Source organism: Oncorhynchus tshawytscha, linkage group LG05, assembly GCF_018296145.1.
Source record: "Oncorhynchus tshawytscha isolate Ot180627B linkage group LG05, Otsh_v2.0, whole genome shotgun sequence".
Lineage (NCBI taxonomy): Eukaryota > Metazoa > Chordata > Actinopteri > Salmoniformes > Salmonidae > Oncorhynchus > Oncorhynchus tshawytscha.
The window spans coordinates 50,126,053-50,148,297 of record NC_056433.1 but is presented as its reverse complement, the minus strand read 5'-3'; the positions used below and the strand labels follow the sequence as shown (position 1 = coordinate 50,148,297).

The 22,245-nt window shown below is 42.2% G+C and overlaps 3 protein-coding genes across 4 annotated transcripts; 2 read left to right on the top strand and 1 right to left on the bottom strand.

Annotated features, from left to right (window-relative positions):
- Nucleotides 1–976: 976 nt before the first annotated feature.
- Nucleotides 977–2,991, bottom strand: LOC112250765 (protein FAM43A). Its single transcript, XM_024421176.2, has one exon. The coding sequence runs from the start codon at nt 2,747–2,749 to the stop codon at nt 1,715–1,717; it is 1,035 nt and encodes a 344-aa protein (XP_024276944.1). The 5' UTR covers nt 2,750–2,991; the 3' UTR covers nt 977–1,714.
- A 1,175-nt stretch (nt 2,992–4,166) lies between these two features.
- lsg1 (large 60S subunit nuclear export GTPase 1) lies at nt 4,167–11,352 on the top strand. Its single transcript, XM_024421175.2, has 14 exons — nt 4,167–4,360; nt 6,005–6,131; nt 6,241–6,361; nt 6,510–6,596; nt 8,069–8,155; nt 8,249–8,309; nt 8,465–8,641; nt 8,780–9,175; nt 9,298–9,399; nt 9,512–9,655; nt 9,899–10,022; nt 10,153–10,232; nt 10,403–10,573; nt 10,732–11,352. Exons 1-14 carry the CDS (start codon nt 4,268–4,270, stop codon nt 10,921–10,923), a joined length of 1,962 nt encoding a protein of 653 aa, XP_024276943.1. The 5' UTR covers nt 4,167–4,267; the 3' UTR covers nt 10,924–11,352.
- A 2,599-nt stretch (nt 11,353–13,951) lies between these two features.
- On the top strand, nt 13,952–18,801 carry tmem44 (transmembrane protein 44). Of its 2 annotated transcripts, none has more exons than XM_024421174.2 (10): nt 13,952–14,284; nt 14,378–14,507; nt 14,606–14,693; nt 15,003–15,166; nt 15,271–15,357; nt 15,543–15,710; nt 15,834–15,974; nt 16,216–16,317; nt 16,428–16,574; nt 18,507–18,801. In XM_024421174.2, the coding sequence occupies exons 1-10, from the start codon at nt 14,103–14,105 to the stop codon at nt 18,633–18,635; spliced, it is 1,338 nt and encodes a 445-aa protein (XP_024276942.1). In that variant the 5' UTR covers nt 13,952–14,102; the 3' UTR covers nt 18,636–18,801. The 2 variants fall into 2 exon arrangements, with proteins under 2 accessions (XP_024276942.1, XP_024276941.1); XM_024421173.2 differs by having other exon boundaries at nt 13,953–14,284; nt 16,213–16,317.
- Nucleotides 18,802–22,245: the final 3,444 nt, after the last annotated feature.

Here is a 22,245-nt window from a genome sequence, read left to right as displayed (position 1 = left end):
TTAGGCAAGACAACCTAGGCTGTAGGCAAGACTTTAAATATCAAACACGGTGACAATTGGGCTAACATACAGACTTGACTCAGTTGTATTGATACACATCGTTATTTGTAAAGTACGTACGGAACTTAAATCTGTACCAAATTCTGCAGTTACAAAATTGTAATAATAGATTAATACGAATTAGCTAAGTAACTACTATAAATAGACACCTTGGTCTTACATTGTCTTTTTTTGATGTAACACAATACTCCCTCTTTAATGACTTGAGCCCCTAGTGGTGTTGTGGTTTACCTGGGCCTGTTCCTATAGTTGTATGACTACAACCATAATAACAATCATGAAACATTTCTAGAAATCCCCTAATTACAATGGTGACTGCGATACAGCGAGCCCACCTTTCAAAAACAGAGCTGGAGAGAAAATAGAGGTGTTGGAGAGGTGTTGTTTGCGGTGTGTTTTGCACTGCAGGTGTCGACTCAACAAGTAATGGATCTACTACATGTAACACCCTCTTGAAACATTGTCACCAAAATAAACTGAGCAATGCAGAAATGTCTGTGAGAGAACTGACAGTTGACTAATTTACTAGAAATCGTTACAACAAGAGAGTAATTTCCCTTTCCCAGAATAAACTTGGCCATGAGATGTCTCTCCCATGCATGCCAACCTCCACTAAAACTATTTTCCCAAAATTGTGTGATTCCCAAGGATGGGGGGGGTGTAAATGTTGGTAAATTAATCTTTTATCAATCAGCTACATGCAAAAAAGTAGGCCATCAATTTTTTTAAAAGTGTGAATGCTGATATGTTCCATTAACTCATTGCAATTCTAAACCCAGTGGTGCATGCATGGACCTAAATTTGGAAGGGTAAAGTTGAGGCATCAAATAACAGGGTGCACATGCTCTATGGAAATGATACTGGATTCTTAGAAATAATGTACCAAATGAGTGCATGAACTATACAAACGCCTGCATATTCTTTCATTTTTATTTTGTATTGGTCTTTTTTCAAGGTTCACATAAACAAACCACATGTTCTCCTTTAAAAAAAAGAATGGATATCTGTATACACATAATGCATTTACGATGTACATATTAACACATTAGGGTCATTTTCTTTTGCACAGCAAAGATATGACATTATGTTTATGAGACCATATAGGCCTACGAGAAAACGATATTATACACATAGCCTAATAAACGTAATACTCGACTGAATTTAACAACCGTTTTTAATTGTAGAAAAGCGTTCTGAAAGGAGAGTGAGGGACATCTACTCTAACCCATCGAGCCAAAAAGTAAACGTGCTTTTAAAACGTAAAGTTACATATTCGTGGACAATGTTGTTCAAGAAGAATGTCATTTCCATGAGGGGAAATAGGTTGGGTAAACAAGCTCTAATACAAACCCTCTTATTGAAGAATGGAAATCACTGTCCTGGTGCGCACTGCGAGTTTGGGGTTCAGTCTCAGCATGCAGTCCTCCCCTTTTCTGTAGACTATCCATGTTTCCCAGAATATCATTCAATAATAGGTGTTTTTTGTGCGGATTATGTCCACAACCATTGTAACAGCCCTCTTATATCCTTTCACGAGGAGCCGCAATACTACAGGCATTGCCTACACTCATTTAATGGACAGCATCAAATAAACAGAAAAGGAAATCATTTGTGGAGGCAATTTTGGCTCCAGGACAATGCAGACTTATTCATGTTATTTCCTGCATCTTCCCCCCTCGAATCCGTTAGAGACCGAAATTGGCTCCTGGTTGCTTTCTATTGACGATTCGCTGCCCGTGCTCTCCCCGGAGAGGAGTCGGGTAACCCTAAAGTCCGCTTTTAGTGTTTGTACGTCGTTTCCAATGCACATCTCTCCAAGGTCACTGATAATCTGAGACAGCTCCTGTTTACCATTGCCCACACAATCGTCATTCGTGTCTAGAATGTCCTCACACTCAAAGAGCATCGCTTTCTCCTCCTCCTCCTCTCCGATCAAGTCCTCTGTGATAGAGCCCAATTTGGGTGCGCTCCTGCTGCGCTCCACCGGGGGTTTGTAATAACACTGTCCGTTTAGAAGCTTCCTGAGGGGCACAAGGGGTATGGTTTGTTCCCCTATCAGCTGCTGTTGCTGGTGCCTTGCATCGTCCCTCCTTTTGAGTCTTTTAAATTCAGCAAGCGCTGTTGCCGAGGTCTGGTACAAAAGCAGTGCCATGGCCTTTGCCTTCTCCGGCTTGGACACCAGCACCGCATGGCACCGCAGCATCACTGCCTTGTGCTTCATCTCATGTCTGTATATCCAAGCGAAAATTTTGTGTAATCTTGGGTCGGCAACGCAATAGGTTATCCGGTGCAATAAATACAAATGTCCAGGTCTCCTCGCCTTGTCGTCCACATGCACCATCCGGATTCCCTGCGAGCTGATGGTCAGTTTCATCTTCGTGCCATTTTTGCCCATTTCGCTCTTGCCCCAAATCTTGCTCACAGCCACGTCCGTACAGCCTTCTCCTTTCGACTGGATGGTGGTGGCATTGCCCAGGTAGAGGACCGTGTATGTGGGGTCTTCGCTGGTAATTTTCACCTTTTTCCTTTTTGACTTGAACATGCTTCCAACCCTGTTCAAAGCACTCTCCGGACAAGACTTGGCAAAGGAGGTCAGCGCAGAGTAGTTCAAACTCACGGCATAACCCTTCTGCTTCGACTGTTTATCTTCATCTATCAGGTCGAACTTGTTCTTCTTCCAAGGCAGCATTATATGGTCGTGTCACGTAAACAGCAAAAAATCTACAACTACAGCGAACGTTTTACTGCAACGAAATCTTATCTTTTTACTGACCCTTTTCATATAATAGCAACTCCAATACAACAAACAGTCAAGTTATCCTGTAATGCATTTGTTCATCCTCTGAAGACTTCTCCATAACCAGACAACTGCGCTATCCCATTCTGCGGTTAATGATTTCTGTGAGGTTGGTTCTGCTGTGAGTGGGATGGTCTACAGTGGATATATACTGGGTTGAACCATTTCAGTGTCTCTGCAGGGAACATAGAGGAGGAGACCAAAGTCAAACAGCTCTCCCTTGAGGATAAAATTGGCACTCAGAGCGCACTTACAAAGGTTTATTTATGAACTGAAATCATACGAATTTGGGAAATATAGGCTAATATACAAAACTGATAACAGCTTATATACATCCGTCCTGTAAATTGCAACAATAATTCCGTTGTGCCTACATTCACTCAGAACACAACGGATATAACTTCTGTATCTAGTTCGTTTAAAAACATAAATCTAAATGCAAGAGGGATACAAATCGAGCCTATACATAGCCTACCTAAAGTTTCATTATATCAATCGTATAATACAAATTAACGCTGGTTTGCTGTCAATTATTCAATGCTTGGCAATGCACCAAAATAATTATTTTGGTCCTCATCCTTTGTTTTATGCTGCCATCTGTTGGCAATGATACAGAGTTTCCCCCTGTACTGATAACATGCGTTCAAGCCTCTTTCATTCGTCTGTAACAAGTTTAAAATAAAATAACATTTAAGAATAAGAATGTTATAAGTAGGCTATACGTATAATTAGGCTAGAGTATAATAGTCTCTTCATGAAACACCCCCAAACAAAAGTGTGGAATCTTCTGAAAACTTTCCCCACAAAAAGGAAAAAATAACTGTATATGTAAAGAAAAAAATATATATATATATATATATATATATTTTTTAAAGGCCTACAGTTATGAAACAATATAGTTTACAAATCTATCTGAACTAGTTTGTGTTGCGCATGGATTGCAGAAATATAATTATAAATATATTGAGTAGGTTATATATTTAGAAATGAATACAATTTAGTATCGACATTTAGGTGGTAGCATCTGTCACATGACCTTGTCCTTGGCGGAACTATTATTTGCCAAAGGATGTTTCCTTCAATGCATATTTGAGTGTTGGACACATCTTTTGGAATGTACCACAAATCAAAAGTCAATGCACAAATCATTACATTAAATCCTAATAAAAGCTATAAAAATACACAGCGAGTTTGATTCAATAACCTCCAGGTTCAATAATCTCCAGAAATAAGTCTAATTATACATTAGAGAAAACGCGATTAATCTCGATAGTTATTCGTCATTCTGCAGTGAAGTTGGGACGTTCCGTTTCACTTCCTCATTGGATAACAATTCTCACATGGGCAACATTTTTACAAAAACAGATTTGTGGTAACGTTAACAAGCAAGGCTAGACAAAAATCGAAAAAATGGGAAAGAAAAAGTCTGCCATGGGGCTCGGGAGATCACTGATAAAGGAGAGACTCAACGCAGGCCGAGGCAACAAGAGGGGCGATACTTGGGTAACGTTAACTGTTACTATATGTTGATGATACATGTTTCAACAGCTAGCTAGCTAGTTAGCGAGCTAAACATATAACAGGGTTCTATCCAGTTCTACCTTACTATTTCGCTGAGGAACGTTAATTGGAGGAAAGCAGAATTTGGTGAATACTGACCTGTTGAAAATGAACTACATTGCCTTTGAAAAGTATTCAGACCCCTTGAATTTTTCCAAATTTGGTTACGTTACAGCCTTATTCTAAAATGGATTAAATAAAAAATTATCCTCAGCAATCTACACAAAATACCCCATAATGACAAAGCTAAAACAGGTTTTTAGATAACTTTAATATTTACATAAATATTCAGACCCTTTGCTATGAGACTCGAAATTAAACTCTGTTGCATCCTGTTTCCTATGATCATCCTTTAGTTGGTTCTACAACTTGATTTGAGTCCACCTGTGGAAAATGTAAGTGATTGGACATGATTCGGGAAGGCACACAAGTCCCACAGTTGACAGTGCATGCCAGAGCAGAAACCAAGCCATGAGGTTTAAGGAATTGTCTGTAGATTGTGTCGAGGCAAAGATCTGGGGAAGGGTACCAAAACATTTCTGGAGCATTGAAGGTCCCCAAGAACACAGTGGCCTCCATCATTCTTAAATCGAAGAAGTTTGGATCCACCAAGACTCTTTCCAGAGTTGGCCATCCGGCCAAACTGAGAAATCTGTGGAGAAGGGCCTTGGTCAGGGAGGTGACCAAGAACCTGATGGTCACTCTGACAGCTCCAGAGTTCCTCTGTGAAGATGGGAGAACCTTCCAGAAGGACAACCATCTCTGCAGCACTCCACCAAACAGGCCTTTATGGTAGAGTAGCCAGATGGAAGCCACTCCTCAGTAAATGGCACATGACAGCCCACTTGTAGTTTGCCAAAAGGCACCTAAAGGACTCTCAGACCATGATAAACAAGATTCTCTGGTCTGATGAAACCAAGATTGAACTCTTTGGCCTGAATGGCAAGCATCACGTCTGGAGGAAATCTGGTACCATCCTTATGGTGAAGCATGGTGGTGGCAGCATCATGCGGCAGGGACTATGAGACTTGTCAGGAACAAAGCAAGGATGAACAGATCAAAGTAGAGAGAGATCCTTGATGAAAACCTCCTCCAGAGTTTTCAGGACCTCAGACTGGGGCGACGGTTCACCTTCCAACAGGACAATGACCCTAAGCACACAGTCAATACAAACGCAGGAGTGGCTTTGGGACAAGTCACTGAATGTCCTTGAATGGCCCAGCCAGTGCCCGGACTTGAACCCGATTGAACATCTCTGGAGAAACCTAAAAATAGCTGTGTAACAACGCTCCCCATCCAACCTGACAAAGCTTGAGAGGATCTGCAGAGAAGAATGGGAGAAACTCCCAAAAGACAGGTGTGCCAAGCTTGTAGCGTCATACCCAAGAAGACTTGATGCTGTCTAAAAACCTGTTTTTGCTTTGTCAAATTGCTTTAATTAACTCAATTTTAGAATAAGGAAGTAATGTAACAATGTGGTCAGAATACTTTCCGAAGGCACTGTACATGTTTTAATGACCGTCTGTCTTATTAGCTGTAGCTAGCTAGACCGCTTTCTGATGACTAAACTTGATCTCACATTGCCAGCTCCACACCAGTGAACTGAACGATGGCTACGACTGGGGTCGTCTCAACCTGCAGTCAGTGACTGAACAGAGCTCTATGGATGACTTCCTTGCAACTGCTGAAATGGCCGGGACAGAGTTTGTTGCAGGTAAACACTCTATTGCATTGACGTGAGATGTGATCATTGAAAACGGTCATCTACAAGTACTTTAGACTGGATTCCCAGGATGCAACTGATGGATAAAATGTTTCCCCAGAAAAGCTCAACATCAAGTTTGTGGCAGCTGAAGCTCGGGCAGGATTACTGACAGCCGAGGAGACGGCAAAGCTGAAGAAGCTGCACGAGGAGAACAAACAACTCCTCAGAATTCCACGAAGGTGCAGTAAGCCCAGAGATTCCAAAGTTATTACACTGTCAACATGTATTTTATGTCTTCTTTCTAGTTGTCTTAGAAGTAGGAATTGTGCTAATATTGCATTGCTTCTGATGTTCCATTACTGCCTTATTTTTCTTGTAATATTTCAGGCCTCACTGGGATGAAGGCACCAGTCCAGAGGTCCTCCAGCAGACAGAGAGAGACAGCTTCCTGGAGTGGAGAAGAGAACTGGCAGAGTATGAACCCCCCCCCCCCATTAATTGAATAGGATGTAATTGTTCTGATGTTATAGATTGTGTGCCTGCATTAAACCTTTAACCCTATTCTTAATGGTCTGCTATAGCATGTTTTGGGAATGGATTTAAAAGTTGACGTGAAAAAAATCTTCACTTGAACTTGATTGATCAACTCCAACAGCCTTCCTGCATCTATTAACACAATTTGTTTAATTTTGTTTTCCTGCAGTTCAGTGTTGTCACTCTAACTTTGCCCACTCAGAGGGCTGTAAGAACAAAAAAATGGTAACCAAACATATGGGATAAAAGGCATGGTGAGGAATTAATGCTGCACCATCCTGTTAGTAGTTCTTAAAGAGTAAGAATATGAAATTAAATAGTTACAATGTAAGAATTTTGTATATAAAAAAAGTGTTCAACCAGACGGTTGATAGGTCAGTAAAAAGTATGGTGGACTAAGATTAGGGTACATTTTATTTTTTATTAAATATACTTATTTTGGTGGAAAATATTATTGAATGGTTGACAACACACTATTAGGCAACATAAATTAGACAATTAATCAATATTCAGACTTAAGGTCGTCTATAAAATAATGTCTATAGAGAGCAATAGTAATGAAGTATTTTTGTAGGCACTAACTCTGTCATGGCTCATTGGCCAAAGCCTATGGGGAAATCAATGTCTTTTTGTAGTGCTTTTGGATAAATGCCGAAAATAAAGTCTGTGGTAAACACAGGCTTAGGAGATCTTGTGTTTTGTTCTATGAGAATCTTCATCAGCTAATGTCACTTTTTGTGAATTTTGAAGCATTTATGTAATCAAAACAAACAAATGTTGATTCTATTATCTTAGACTAAAATGTATAAGATCTCCAAAGCATGTATTTATCCCAAAACTCCATTATTTCCACCATAGGAATGGCTGAACGGTAACTCATTTCTGGTTTTTAGGATTACAAACTAGCGAGCTCTATAATAGTAATAAAAAAATGCCACTTTATCATATCTCAAAATGTAGTCTGAACGTGTGGAAATATGGAAGAACCGGGATCATTTGAAATGTAAGGGACATCGCACTATACACCACCTGAAAACGCATTCATTTCCATTTAATTTCATATTCACGTTTGGACATACAAAATGACAATAATGCCCTTATTTCATTTATCTAGCTATGCTTACCAACCTGTAAAAGCCATTGAAGCAGACCTAAAGTGGTTTTTGTAATATTGTTGAGATGAGTAAAAATGCAATGCAAATTGCCATTCTAATATGGCATTGCTAGTATGACCCTCTTGACTTCTCAACCACATGGTAAAGTGCTGTTACTTCCAAAAGTTGGGGGTTAGGGAGAAGAAGAAAAAAACCTGAAGGTCTTATGAGTTAGTAATAACCCCTTAATTCACCTTAAATTCCTAACACTGTTTTATGTCAGTAGTGCCTGGAAGTTTATCTTATCTTGTTTTATAGGCTTGAAGAGGAGCAGAAAATGATTCTCACACCTTTTGAGAGGAATTTGGATTTCTGGAGACAGCTCTGGAGAGTGATTGAGAGAAGGTAGGAATCAGAGCTGCTCGGTCTTGTGACACTGATTGTCAGCTGTTCGATGCCTTGTATGATGGTGGAAATGTTGTGAATTTCCCTCCGCAGTGACATTGTTGTTCAGATTGTTGATGCCAGAAACCCATTGCTATTTCGTTGCCCTGATCTGGTAAGTAAAGGGCCTAAGGCTGTCACATCAAACAATTGAGGCCAATTTTTCTTGAATGTGGGATGAAATTGCCAGGTGGGGGAACCCACCCCACCAAACTGATAGTAGGGGAAACATTGCGGTATTTCACCCATTGATCTTCCTGGTTCCTGTAGGAGTGCTATGTAAAAGAGGTGTCCCGGTACAAGGTGAACTTGTTGCTGGTGAACAAGGCTGACCTGCTGACCCGGCAGCAGCGGAGGATCTGGGCCAGATACTTCCAGAGAGAGGGCCTCCGCGCTGTGTTCTGGTCCGCACTGGTGGAGAACGAGAGGCTGGAGGCAGAGGAGAAGGTGAGGAGGCAGTCACATTTTAATTGGAAGGTCTTAGCCTTAAGGTCTTAGCCTTAGTTTAAACCTGGTTACTTTATTTGACTGATGAAAGACAAGTTGCTAGGATTCTCCTCTTCTGCCCTTGTTCACTCGTCACAGGGAATGGAAGTGGAGGAGCAGGAGGATGAAAAGAGCGAAGCGGAGGATGAAGACGAGGGAATGCCAGACAACGACAATATGAGCCGAAGACAGGAGGTAGAGGATAACAAGGAGAAGAATGAGGAAGAGAGTGAGGAGGAAGAAGATGAGGAGAGCGATATGGAAGGGGAGCAGTTTAAAGACTGCGTAGCAGAGGGAGACTGGCAGACGGCATCGGAGGGTGAAGAGGCATCAGAGGATGAGGAGGCAGACGACGAAGAGAGTATAGATGGCTCCACCCACGGCTCCTCCTTCCACAACTCCAGTCGCCTGCTGACGAAAGATGAGCTGCTTGCCATATTTAAGGCGGCTCACGATGGGCCAACGTTGAAAGAGGGCGAGCTCACAGTGGGGCTGGTGAGTACACACAGATACACACACTGGAAATCGATAGGCTCAAATGTTGCAGTAGGAGAACAGGTCTTGTGTTTGGAGTGACGTTTGTGGGATCTCAATTCTCCTATATACTCTCTGAACAGGTGGGGTATCCCAATGTGGGCAAAAGTTCGACCATCAACACCATTCTGAGAAATAAGAAGGTGTCCGTCTCAGTCACGCCTGGGCACACCAAGCACTTTCAGGTAAAGACCGGCTCTGATGTAGCCTGCTGGACCTCTTAAAATGTGTTCCTTTGGTGACGATACATTCTTTTCTTGTGGGGTGAAAGCATTCAAGTGTGTTTGTGTGTTCCAGACGCTGTATGTGGAGCCAGGTCTGTGTCTGTGTGACTGCCCTGGCCTGGTCATGCCCTCCTTTGTGTCCACTAAAGCTGAGATGATGTGCTGTGGGATCCTGCCCATCGACCAGATACGAGACCATGTGCCTGCCATCTCTCTCATATCTTTCAATTACCAACCCTACACACCGCTCATCTGTTAACTTATGGGTGTAGAAGAGTCATATTTATTGTCCCAATCAATAGATAATACTGGAACAATCTCTTTCTGAAATACATTTGAGTCACGGCTAGATCTGTTTTAAGTTGGACGAAAATAGAGCTGCACATTTTACACCGGTAAAGGAGTTTTCAGATGTTTGATTGGGTGTTCGGTGTGGTTGAGGCCTTAACAGACTTCTCACGTGTGTCAGACAATTCCTCGGGATGTGCTGGAGGGCACCTATGGCATCAACATCATCCGCCCGCGAGAGGACGAGGACCCCGACCGCATCCCCAACTATGAGGAGCTACTGATGGCCTATGGATGTGAGACTATAAACCCTGTCCGTATTCAGTACAGCACAGTGTAAAACAACTGACATAGCACAACGTTAGCCATATGATAGTGAGGAGTCCGAACAAGCCATTGGCACTGTTCTGATCGGTTCTCTTTCAGACATGAGGGGCTTCATGACAACACACGGACAACCTGACCAGTCGAGATCAGCCCGTTACATACTCAAGGATTACGTCATTGTAAGTTAACCCTCATCCTTCTCCTCCCGCCGCCAAATACATGCTCTTGTTGTACAACTCTGGTTTATTAGGCAGAATAGTCTAAATATTGTTTAGTCTGTTTCCCTACAATTCAGTAGGTAGTAATGGGAGAGCAGCACCACTAACTGCTTCTGTCTGACCATCTCCAGGGAAAACTGCTTTACTGCCACCCTCCTCCCCACATCAGTGCTGCAGACTTCCAGCCCCAGCACAGCAAGTTCCAGGCCGGAGATGCAGACGGTGAAGACTCCAAGATAGGCAACAAACCGAGCAAAGTCAAGAGGCATGAGAATCTGGTGGACAAGAACTTCTTCCATCAGGTACAGTAGAAGGCAACTCCATAGAAATTACATTCAAATGCTGCATTTGCAGAAGTGACACCAAACTCGAGCGAGTCTAGGCAGATTACTTTATTACCATGGGTTGTAGTGAAATGGGATAATTCAGATAGTAACCCCATTGTGTTTTTTTATACCAGGAGAATGTTCGGGCGCTCACAAAGGGGGTCCAGTCTTTCATGGGTTACAAGGAAGGCAGCGTAGGCCAGCGTGAACTGGTAAATCAAGGGAAACCTGGCTTAGAACAGCCTGTGGGCAAACCCTGGAAGAAGCATGGCAACAGGAACAAGAAAGAGAAAGTACGCCGACTCACCAAGCACCTGGATGCCTGAAGAACATCTATAAACTGTTAGAAATCGCTGGTAGTTTGGATTGTTAACCCCCAAAGGACTTTCCAATGCAATTACACAGGAATTGGTATGTAGATACTGGTCAACAACAATAACCTCCATTGCACTTTGCAATATGGAGAAACGGGGAAAGGTTGCCTTTTGATATCAAACATAATTCAGGACAATGACAGTACATTCCACTATTACCAGAGCAAAGATGGGGTCAACTCAATTCCAGGAATTTCTGCAACTGAGATTGAGCCTTACTCTGAACCAGAGGAAATTCATTGGAGATCAATCAGTGAAGATTGTTATTTTTCAATAATGTTTGTTACAAGGTGCAGCCTATTGTACTTTACAGCATGGATATTCAGCAGGGGGTCTGCAAAAGTATATTAAAAAAATAAAATAATGCTTTTTAAATGTCAATGTTTTTACGAATATCGCTAGTAACAGAATATAATTTTTTACTTACATTCTGTTAGGGTTGTGTAAATTCGAATCTGGTATCAGGATAAATATAACAATGAGTCACCGATTTTATACTATGTATTTTTTTATTAGCTAAGTAATAAATTGCAAATGCAACTTTCTTATAAACGGGCTCACTGTAATGCCACGCAGAGCAGAACAGAGAACTGACAAGATGTATGTAAACAGTATTCTTTATACTGTGATAGACATAGTTCCAACCCGTCTGTTGGCCTATCACAGTAGAGGCTGGGCGTGGTTTAAACTTGCCCAGCCTATTGCAGGCGCTCAGGCGGGTCCCCGCCTCTTGGCGCTTCTTGGAGTTCTCCCTCCGTCGATGTATAGATCCTTACTGTTCTGGTATCGCAGCCTAGTTAGAACAATTGCTCAGTTCCTGCTATTGTGTTGTTCAGTATTTTTCCATCTCAGTTAAACCTCGTGATGACCACCCCTCCCTATCACAACTTTGTAAGATACAGCAAGTCACACCATGTGCTCAATATTGTTACATACAAACACAAGGACAAAGCATCTGCTGGGCTGTTATCTACAGTTTTGCAACATGCAGGTCACACCATGTTACTCAGTTCTTGTCACACACAAACAGGCAAGTAGCAAGCAGTTGTTTAATCTCATAATGATACTCCAGTGCACAAATGCAGACACCTCACACAACCAACATCAGATTATATTTAATCATATATATATACTAATGGCTATAATGTAAAACACAGGATCCAACAATACCTATAGTAGAAAAGAGAATAATATATTTATGATAATGTCAACTTTATTTGTCAACTCCTAATATTGAGCAAATTACACTCGCATAGGAATTGAAAAAGCACCCGTGAATAGGCTACCAGTGCAGCTTGAGCAAATTACACTCACATAGGAATTGAAAAAGCACCCGTGAATAGGCTACCAGTGCAGCTTGAGCAAATTACACTCACATAGGAATTGAAAAAGCACCCGTGAATAGGCTACCAGTGCAGCTTGTAAGCTTTCTTGACTTGGACATACATTTTTGCCAACACATAGCTAACCTTTCAGCGAAAACGTGTTTTGGAGTTACCTTTTGTAGTTAATAGGTTATTTTAGAGTTTACACTTCCACGTCCAACTATAATGTGGCTGCTGGTAAGCTTTTTTGATTTGGGCATAACGTACATTTTTGCTAACCTTTGTTTAACCAGCTAAAGAGCTGCTCTTAGCGAAAATGGTTCGAGTTACCTTTCTGGTAATTGTATTGCGGGAAGGTAAAAAAAAAAAAATGAAACACTACCATATCTATTTATTTTAAAATGAAGATTACTTCTTGCCAATTATCATTCACCTGATAAGACTAGACGTCATCTTTTTATGGTATGATGGGGGACCCTGGTTCGCCGGTTTGCCCTGGGCAAGGAAAGATTAAAGACCCCTGCTTTACAGAGATAATTAACTTGTTGGATTCCCTACGATCTACAACCCGACTGCTACTTTGCTATACATTTATTTGAAGCAACAACAATTGTGTAATATCCCTGATTAAATAATTATATATGTTGGTTTTCAAACGTTCATTTGTGGTGTTTTTGGGTCTCTTATGAGTGTTTGCAATACTTTCCCTGACTGTGCTCAATGTACCATCGAACTGCCACAACAAAAGCCTAAACGAGGTGCTTTTGAAGCTATAGCCAGAGAGGAAGAGGCGAAGAGAGATTTTACTCCGCTCAAAATCTGTCCACGAAAATAAACCCACGGTATGAGGAATTTTTGTATGGCGTTCAGAGAGTCTGTCGAAATTGGGCAACAAAAACATGAATTGCTAATTTGCTACGTGAGGCTTATTTGATCGAATAGAAGTTTCATCATGGTTAGGTTGTTACAAATGCACTGATAAATTGGCGCACGTGGCATTTTGGCAATTTACCCAGTAAACGACCAGTATATCGGAGTTGCGCCTGCTGTCATAGAACTAGATAGAGGACTCATCGTGAATATTGCCACCATTTTAATGTACTTAACTGGGTGGGCATTCCTATATGAGTTGAGATCATTCAGCAAATGAACAACCATTTACAGACTATAATAGCACAGACACAAAGATGAATTTTCTATTTATCTCTATGGTCTGTTCACACGTGTATCTGCCCTCTCATTGGCTAGAATGGGCCCACCTGATCTCACCTCTCGCCTGCCTTCCATCTTTGAGGACAGGCATTTCCATTGTTTGAGCTGTCACTCGAATATCAATATAATAGACAATCTTTGCGATAGCTCACATTTTTTTCTCAAGAGAACTGCCCTTTATTTTTCAGTGTACAGCAAAAATGTGTCTGACTGTACCATTAGAAATGTGTTCCTTGGTTTGCAATTGATTTGCTTTGTTGCACATGACTGGTGTACGCAATTATGTCCAAAGCGAAGTACATTTTCATATTAATATAAATTAAATTGACCGAGTTCCTCATTACATCTACCTCCATTTGTTTAGTAAATGCATCAACATTCCCTGGCAAGATCATGCGTTTAAATTCGTATATTGAACCAGTGTCTGTATTGGGCAGCGCTTTTGTGAAGTAAATGTGCATGTGATCAGGGCACAATCGCGCACATCTTTTACATACCTGTACTGCGCACCACCTGTCGCTCGCGCCACTGACGCAGCTGGTCATATTTGCCATTCCATAAATGTGTTTTAGGTCAACGGCATAGTTAGAAGATATGGGAGTGAAAGTGCAGAGTATCACAAATGGACAAAGCAGAGCAGAAAGCCTTTCGTTTGACGTTACGTCTTGGTGGCGCCACGACATTATATCGACCTGTTTTTCAAACAGACAGAACGTTTGCATCTCGACCGGACTCGTCTGTTTGTCCGTGCTTCTTTTGATAATATCCTGTTTTATGTGAGTATGTGGGTAATTATGCATTTAAACCTGGAGTAAAGGCTACTTATTATAGTTGTTTTACTTCACTTTTGTCCGAAATGCGTGTTCAAGGCTGGTATGTCTGAGATGCAGAGGCCGGGACAGAAATTCCGGCAAGGAGGCGGCCTGTGTCCTCTACTGTTTCTTTGGCAATTTGTGCAGCACCATCGGGGCATTTCTCTCCAATCAGCTGGCTCTTCAGGTGACAAAACGACATTCTATTTCCAGACCCTGTATGGGCCTATACTGTATAAGATCATCATTACCTGCTACGTCCATCTTCCATTGTGATTGTTTTAGGTCATAATGGGTGGTTTTATGGCAGCTGTAGAAGTTATTCATTTAATCTCCATCTTCCCGATATTTTTGCGTTGGAACACCAGAGCAGGTAAGCGAGAGGGTGGGTCCCTTTTACACATGTATCACTTTTGCCATTTTTCCCCAGAGTTGCTCACAATAGCCCTTTTGGCACAGCTTGTGCTTTGTATCCTGTCCTACAAGCCCTTATCAACACACTACACTTGCACAATATGCATAGGCAAAACAGTAAAGAAATGTTTTATCTATAAAGCCGAGAGATACCAAACAAATGAGGCTGAAGAGAGGGCCTTGTGAAATATATATTTTTAATGTTTCAATGGGCAACATTGAGTCATCAGAGCTGCAATCCTTAACCTTCGCCCCCTTTTCCCCTCAGAGAAGAGGCTGAGGATGATTAAGAGGAGGAGGAGGCAGAACTTCATGGCTGTGTCTCTGCTGTTGGTGGTGGGTGGAGGGAGCTACCTAACCTCCAGGACCAGCCATGGGCTTGTAGACCGACCTCTCACTGGGAGAAGACTTCTTCTCACTGACCTCCTGCATGTAAGTGTGCAGATTCTCCTATGAATTCACTCTTCTATTACCTCCCATGAATTCCAGAGTGACCTTTTCAATGGCTCACTGGATACGCTTGTCTTCTTGGGCAGGACCGTATGGAGGTCCTCGGTTACATTCTTGGTCTGCTCTCTTTTGTGATTGCCTGGACCTCTAAGTTCCCTGACCTCTCCAGAGCAGTAAGTGACACCCCGTCACAGTTCACGTCCATTCATGTCTGAGTTGCCCATACTTTGCCGTATTGTCACAACAGTCCCTCAAAGCCAACTGTTATGTGGTAAAACGCAGCGTTATAAATAACATAATGCTCACCGCAAAACTGCATAATGCCCGTAGCACTTTAACCTCTACGTTGATCTTTTAGCACAGAGGGGAGAGTTCAAGTGCACACGTGTCCTCTGGGTTGCTGTGCTCTTTGGCCGGTGCCCTCTACACCTCGGCCATATTACTTTACGACACCCAGTATGAGTTTGTACTGAAGGCCATGCCGTGGCTCCTGGCGTCAACGTGCTGTGCAGCCCTGGATCTTGCTGTATCCTTCTCAAGCTTATGAATATGTGAATAGAATATCGGGTCATCTCCCTGAATTGACAGAGTTCTAATTGAATTGAACCCCAACCTCCCCCTTTCAGTTTTGTCTTGACTTTGTGGTCAGATTGTGGTCCTGTCCTTGTGTAGGAAGGGTACCCCTGAGCAGCAGCCTGGAGGGGGTTCTCCAGATACAGAGAGTCTCCTGGGCGGCTCCTCTCCCCCCAGTCAGCACAACCCCAGTGGGAAGACAAAACAAAAACACCCAGTAAGCCCACAGTCCTGTCTTCATATGCCCCGGTTGGGGAGCTGGACTCTGAATGTCTGATTAAATACTTACTTGTATAGAAAGTATTGGAATGAAAGACAACTAAAGATCTATAGACTATAGACTGAAAGACAAAATGGCAGTTTGAGAACTCTTTCATTCATATCCAGGCTTTGCTTCACACAGTATTTGATAATCCTCTTTTTAAATAAACACCACTCTTATTTCCTCATGTGAGTTGGACTTGGATGGAGCTCCTCCCCGGGTTCTCTCCAGTAAGAAGAATCTAAAGTTTGCTGACATGGGGCATTACATGGATGTCAACATTCAACCTGTGCGAAAGGTGAGGGTCAAGACTTCTTCAGAACGTCTGCCATGGGCAAAGTTTTTATTTTATTTTTTAAAACTTGACATACAACTCAGATTTGTACATCCTTTGATGTATGATTTCAGGTGTGTCTAAAGGAGGTGACTCTCTCTAGGGAGGAGGGGGTTTCAGAGAACCATCCCCTCAGGAGGACAGTGAGGGTAGTGAGAGTGGATGAACCCTGCACCTCCGAAACGTTCTCAGACTCCTCATCCCTCAACTCGGATCTGGAGGTCAGATGAAGACAAATCTTTATATCCTGTAAAATCATCTTCTACAGTGAGATATGGTCCAGGTCTTCTGAGTTAGTGAAGTGTAGTATGTGGTAGTCAAGAGATGTGAACTGTAACACCACTTTCTGCCACAAGGTGGTGATAGTGTTCAACCATCCTCCACACACTAGTTGCTTGTGATTTATCTACACGTCAAGGAAGCCGATCATTTTCTGTCAGAACACATTGCAGGCCTATTACCAAGTAATGAAGGTAAAATCAACACCTTTACCTGCAAGCTCCTCTGAAGTGCTTTGCTTGCCAACTTACTATTTATTTACTTCATTATGCTCAGGTCTTCCCATGTGAACTTGCTATTCTGGTGCAGTGACAGTCCACTCATGACCAACCTGTCATCCTCATAATTAGGAAAAGTTTAGAATGGTTAGGGTGAGCGTGCAACGTTTTTAATGCCTTGTGGGAAATGAATTTTCTATTGGCACCCTCACATCTTTCGAATAATGGTGCTCTCTGTGGTTTTGCAGAAAGCCAAGTCACAGAGGATGTCATTTAATCTGAAACAATTGCAAATGGTGTGAGGGAAAACAATTGGAACTTTATACTATTCACCAAACAGGAAAAAGCAAATGATGTGAACCTCCCCTGGCAAAGTGCATTAAAGAGCAGTAGGGCCCAAACAAGGGTTCAGAACATTCTGTAGTTAACATGGCTGAATTGAGTCATTGTCATTTTGTCAGCAGTGGCATTCTACAGCTATGGGCTGTAGTTTGTACAGTATGAGGTTTTTCATCTGTTCATTTAACATCTCAAATGTTATTTGCCTTTGGTTAGCATTAACTATGGTCTGATAAAGGCCAGATGTCCAGTTACTTAGTAATATATGATGGGGGTTCAGTTCGTCCGTTTAGTTCCGTCGACACGTATTGCATAATCTTCGATCACTAACACTCAGACAAATCATCCATAAGTGGGGATGGGCTGGCAACCTGGCACACATGTTCCTTTAGGAACACTGTAAATGAGAACTTGTTCTCAACTTGCCTACCTGGTTAAATAAAGGTGAAAAGGTCTGAAGGGCTGTTCTGGATTCTTTGAATGTAATGCCCCTCTACCTTCATTTCTATTATATAAAATGAGACTGTCTGGGGCCATACAGCTGTAAAGGCCAAGTATTTAAAGCATTTAATTTACTACTGAATGACATAAAAAATAATTAGCATAAACCATGATGCTGACAAAGGATTTAGGTCATTTTTGCATTTGCTTTTGTATTGAATTCTCATGAGGAAATAATAAAGGCCTTTTGCAATTTTGCCGGCTGCATAAACTCACCACAGGGCTCTGTATAAATGGTCTGTTTTCTTGTTACTCTGAAAACAACCCCAGCCACAAGAAAGCTGCTTGGAATTTCCATTAGTATTGTTTTTCTTGCTCATTTCTGCTGAGTGCTTGTTCGAGTTGGGTTGAGGTGATGCGGAGGGGTTGAATTGTTCAAGATTTGCGTTGTGGCCCCATTATTCTCCTTTAAAAAAATCAAGGGTTGACTAGCAGGGCCATTCTGCCTTGAAAGCAGGCACAAAATGGTTGCCTAGTCTATAGGAGATTCGTCACTCAGCTCTGCTATTTTGGGAGCTGTTTACGGTCTCCTGTGTGTTGCCTGCTGGTCAGGGGCTTGGCTCAACATTTTGGACACTGCTCTCCAAGGACTGAGGAGTTTTTTTGGTTGAACATGTGACCACATTGAGTATCACAGTTTGCCGGTTGCAGTGAACAAATTAACATTTGTGTTTTTATTGCAGTGTAGAATATTTCCTTGAGACCAAGAACACAATGTAATTAAGAGGTAGACATAAACAATGTGACAACCATAATGAATATGCATAATGGGTAAACGCTATCTCTGCCCTGTAACAACAACTGTCCTTTCTCCAGTGGGATTTTGAAGACGCAAATGCACAGTGGAACAAACTGCTAAAAGAGAACGTGGATGGGTTTCCCCTGCAAGAATGGCCGACGAACCCAAGCCCAAAACCCACCTGCAGCTGTGGTAGCAACATTTGACAGGCTGGGAAGCGGGTATAAAGCAGAGTGGGTGAAGTGGTGTGATAATTTCAAACACTGGTGAATGACCTGGTGACACTTCCTCATTACATCACATGGTCAGATCTGTGTTTTGGATTGTGAATATGAAAGATAATAAAAGTGCAAAAATTGATCTTCCATCAAACTTTGTTTTTGTCATGTCTTATACTCTCATTGGGTGTAATAAGTTATTGGTTTGTTGGACATTGAGCCAGCTGGTTTTAGTTTCATGGAAGATTTAATTAATGGGTTCAATTACTAATGGATGCACTGTATGGCAGTGCATCTGATTCTCTTCGTAAGTTTGTCATCTACAGATGCTGTCATCGCTCCTCAGATGCTCAGCTCGTCTCAGACAGCTTTCCTGTAATGGGTTTGCACCACTCATTAAACAGATGACACCCAGACTCCTCATCAGTTTGGCGTTTGCATGGACTGCACTAAATAACGAGACCCATTCGGGATGTGTCACTGTAGACCACCCTTAATAAAACAATATTGCTCCATGTCCGCCTCGCAAGGTCAAGGGTTCACTTCCTGAATTTTCCTAGTCAGGCCAGGTTATCAGGGCTAAACTGGGAAAGGCCCAGCAGACCTGATTGGAGCCAGATTAGGGGACAAGGGCTCCTCCGTCCTTCCCAGTAGCTCCCAATCCTCTGCCTGTCTGGCCCGTTTCTCTAACTAGCGCATAGTATGGTGCCAGAGTTGTTTTAACTGATGGGCATTCAAGTGACTTTCCTGGGTTCTGATAAAATAACAAATATATTAGAGCAAAACTGTGAAGCACATTCTTCACATTACATATCCTTTGACATGTCTGCTGAAGACATTGGTCTGTGAGAAGAATGACGGGTATCCCAAGAAATTGATAATATATAAATGCAACAATTTCAATAATTTTACTGAGTTACAGTTCATAAGGAAATCAGGCAATTGAAATAAAATCATTAGGCCCTATGGATTTCACATGCCTGGGCAGAGGTGCAGCCATTGGTGGGCCTGGAAGGGCATAGACCCACACACTGGGGAGCCAGGCCCAGCCAATCAGAATTAGTTTTACCCCACAAAAGGGCTTTTACAGACCGGAATACTCCTCCAGTTTCATCAGCTGTCTGGGTGGCTGGTCTCAGACAATCCTGCAGGTAAAGAAGCCAGATGTGGAGGTCCTGGGTTGGCGTGGTTACATATGGTCTGCGGTTGTGAGGCCGGTTGGACGTACTGGTAAATTCTCTAAAATGACATGGAGGCGGCCTATGGTAGAGAAATCAACATTACATTTTCTGGCAACAGTTCTGGTGGACATTCCTGCAGTCAGCATGCTCATTGCACATTTCCTCAACTTGAGACATCTGTGGCATATTGTGTGACACAACTGCACATTTTTGTGGCCTTTTATTGTCCCCAGCACAAATTGCACCTATGTAATAATCATGTTGTTTAATCATCTTCTTGATATGCCACACCTGTCGGTGGATATATTATCAAGGCAAACAAAATTTGTGAGAAATAAGTTTTTTTTAAAACTTTTATTTCAGCTCTTGAAACATGGGACCAACACTTTACATGTTGAGTTTATATATTTGTTCAGTGTAAATGGTAGGCTAAATAAATGCTTCAGAGTTCAAGTAACAGACACATCTCAACATAAACTGTTCAGAGGAGACTGCGTGAATCAGGCCATCATGGTTGAATTGCTGCAGAGAAACCACTAAAGGGTAACAATAAGAGACTTGCTTGGGACAAGAAACATGAGCAATGGACATTAGACCGGTGGAAATCTGTCCTTTGGTCTGATGGGTCCAAATTTGAGATTTTTGGTTCCAACCACCGTGTCTTTGTGAGACGCAGAGTAAGTGAACGGATGATCTCTGCATGTGTGGTTCCCACCGTGAAGCATGGAGGAGTGATGGTGTGGGGGTACTTGCTGGTGATACTTGCCGGTGATTTATTTAGAATTCAAGGCACACTTAACATCTGCTAACCATGTGTATGTGACAAATAAAATTTGATTTGAAGTATAATTACAAGCATTTCATAAGTTCCAAAGGCTTTTGTTGACAATTACATGAAGTTGATGCAGAGTCAATATTTGCAGTGTTGACCCTTCTTTTTCAAGACCTCTGCAATCTGCCCTAGCATGCTGTCAATTAACTTATGGGCCACATTCTGACTGATGGCAGCCCATTCTTGCATAATCAATGCTTGGAGTTTGTCAGAATTTGTGGGTTTTTGTTTGTCCACCAGCCTCTTGAGGATTGACCACAAGTTCTCAATGGGATTAAAGTCTGGGGAGTTTCCTGGCCAGGGAACCACAATATCAATGTTTTGTTCCCTGAGCCACTTAGTTATCACTTTTGCATTATGGCAAGGTGCTCCATCATGCTGGAAAAGGCATTGTTCGTCACCAAACTGTTCCTGGATGGTTGGGAGAATTTGCTCTCGGAGGTGTTGGTACCATTCTTTATTCATGGCTGTGTTCTTAGGCAAAATTGGGAGTGAGCCCACTCCCTTGGCTGAGAAGCAACCCCACACATGAATGGTCTCAGGATGCTTTACTGTTGGCATGATACAGGACTGATGGTAGCGCTCACCTTGTCTTCTCTGGACAAGCTTTTTTCCGAATGCCCCAAACAATCGGAAAGAGGATTCATCTGAGAAAATTACTTTACCCCAGTCCTCAGCAGTCCAGTCCCTGTACCTTTTGCAGAATATCAACCTGTCCCTGATGTTTTTCCTGGAGAGAAGTGGCTTCTTTGCTGCCTTTCTTGACACCCGGCCATCCTTCAAAAGTCTTCGCCATACTGTGCGTGCCGATGCACTCACACCTGCCTGCTGCTATTCCTGAGCAAGCTCTGTACTGGTGGTGCCCCGATCCTGCAGCTGAATCAACTTTAGGAGACGGTCCTGGCGCTTGTTCGACTTTCTTGGGCGCCCTGAAGCCTTCTTCACAACAATTGATCCCCTCTTCTTGAAGTTCTTGATGATCTGATAAATGGTTGATTTAGGTTCAATCTTACTGGCAGCAATATCCTTGCCTGTGTAGCCCTTTTTGTGCAAAGCAATGATGACGGCACGTGTTTCCTTGCAGGTAACCATGTTTGACAGAGGAAGAACAATGATTCCAAGCCTCACCCTCCTTTTGAAGCTTCCAGTCTGTTATTCGAACTCAATCAGCATGACAGAGTGATCTCCAGCCTTGTCAACACTCACACCTGTGTTAATGAGAGAATCACTGACATGATGTCAGCTGGTCCTTTTGTGGCAGGGCTGAAATGTTTTTTGGGGGATTCAGTTCATTTGCATGGCAAAGAGGGACTTTGCAATTAATTGCAATTCATCTGATCACTCTTCATAACCTTCTGGAGTATATGCAAATTGCCATCATACAAAAATTAATATTTGTGTCATTATCAAAACTTTTGGCCACGACTGTACATGAGATGAGTAATGCAAGATATGTAAACATTGTTAAAGTGGCATTATTACAGTGGCTAGTGTTCCATTTAAAGTGGCCAATGATTTCAAGTCTGTATATAGGCAGCAGCCTCTCTGTGCTAGTGATGGCTGTTTAACAGTCTGATGGCCTTAA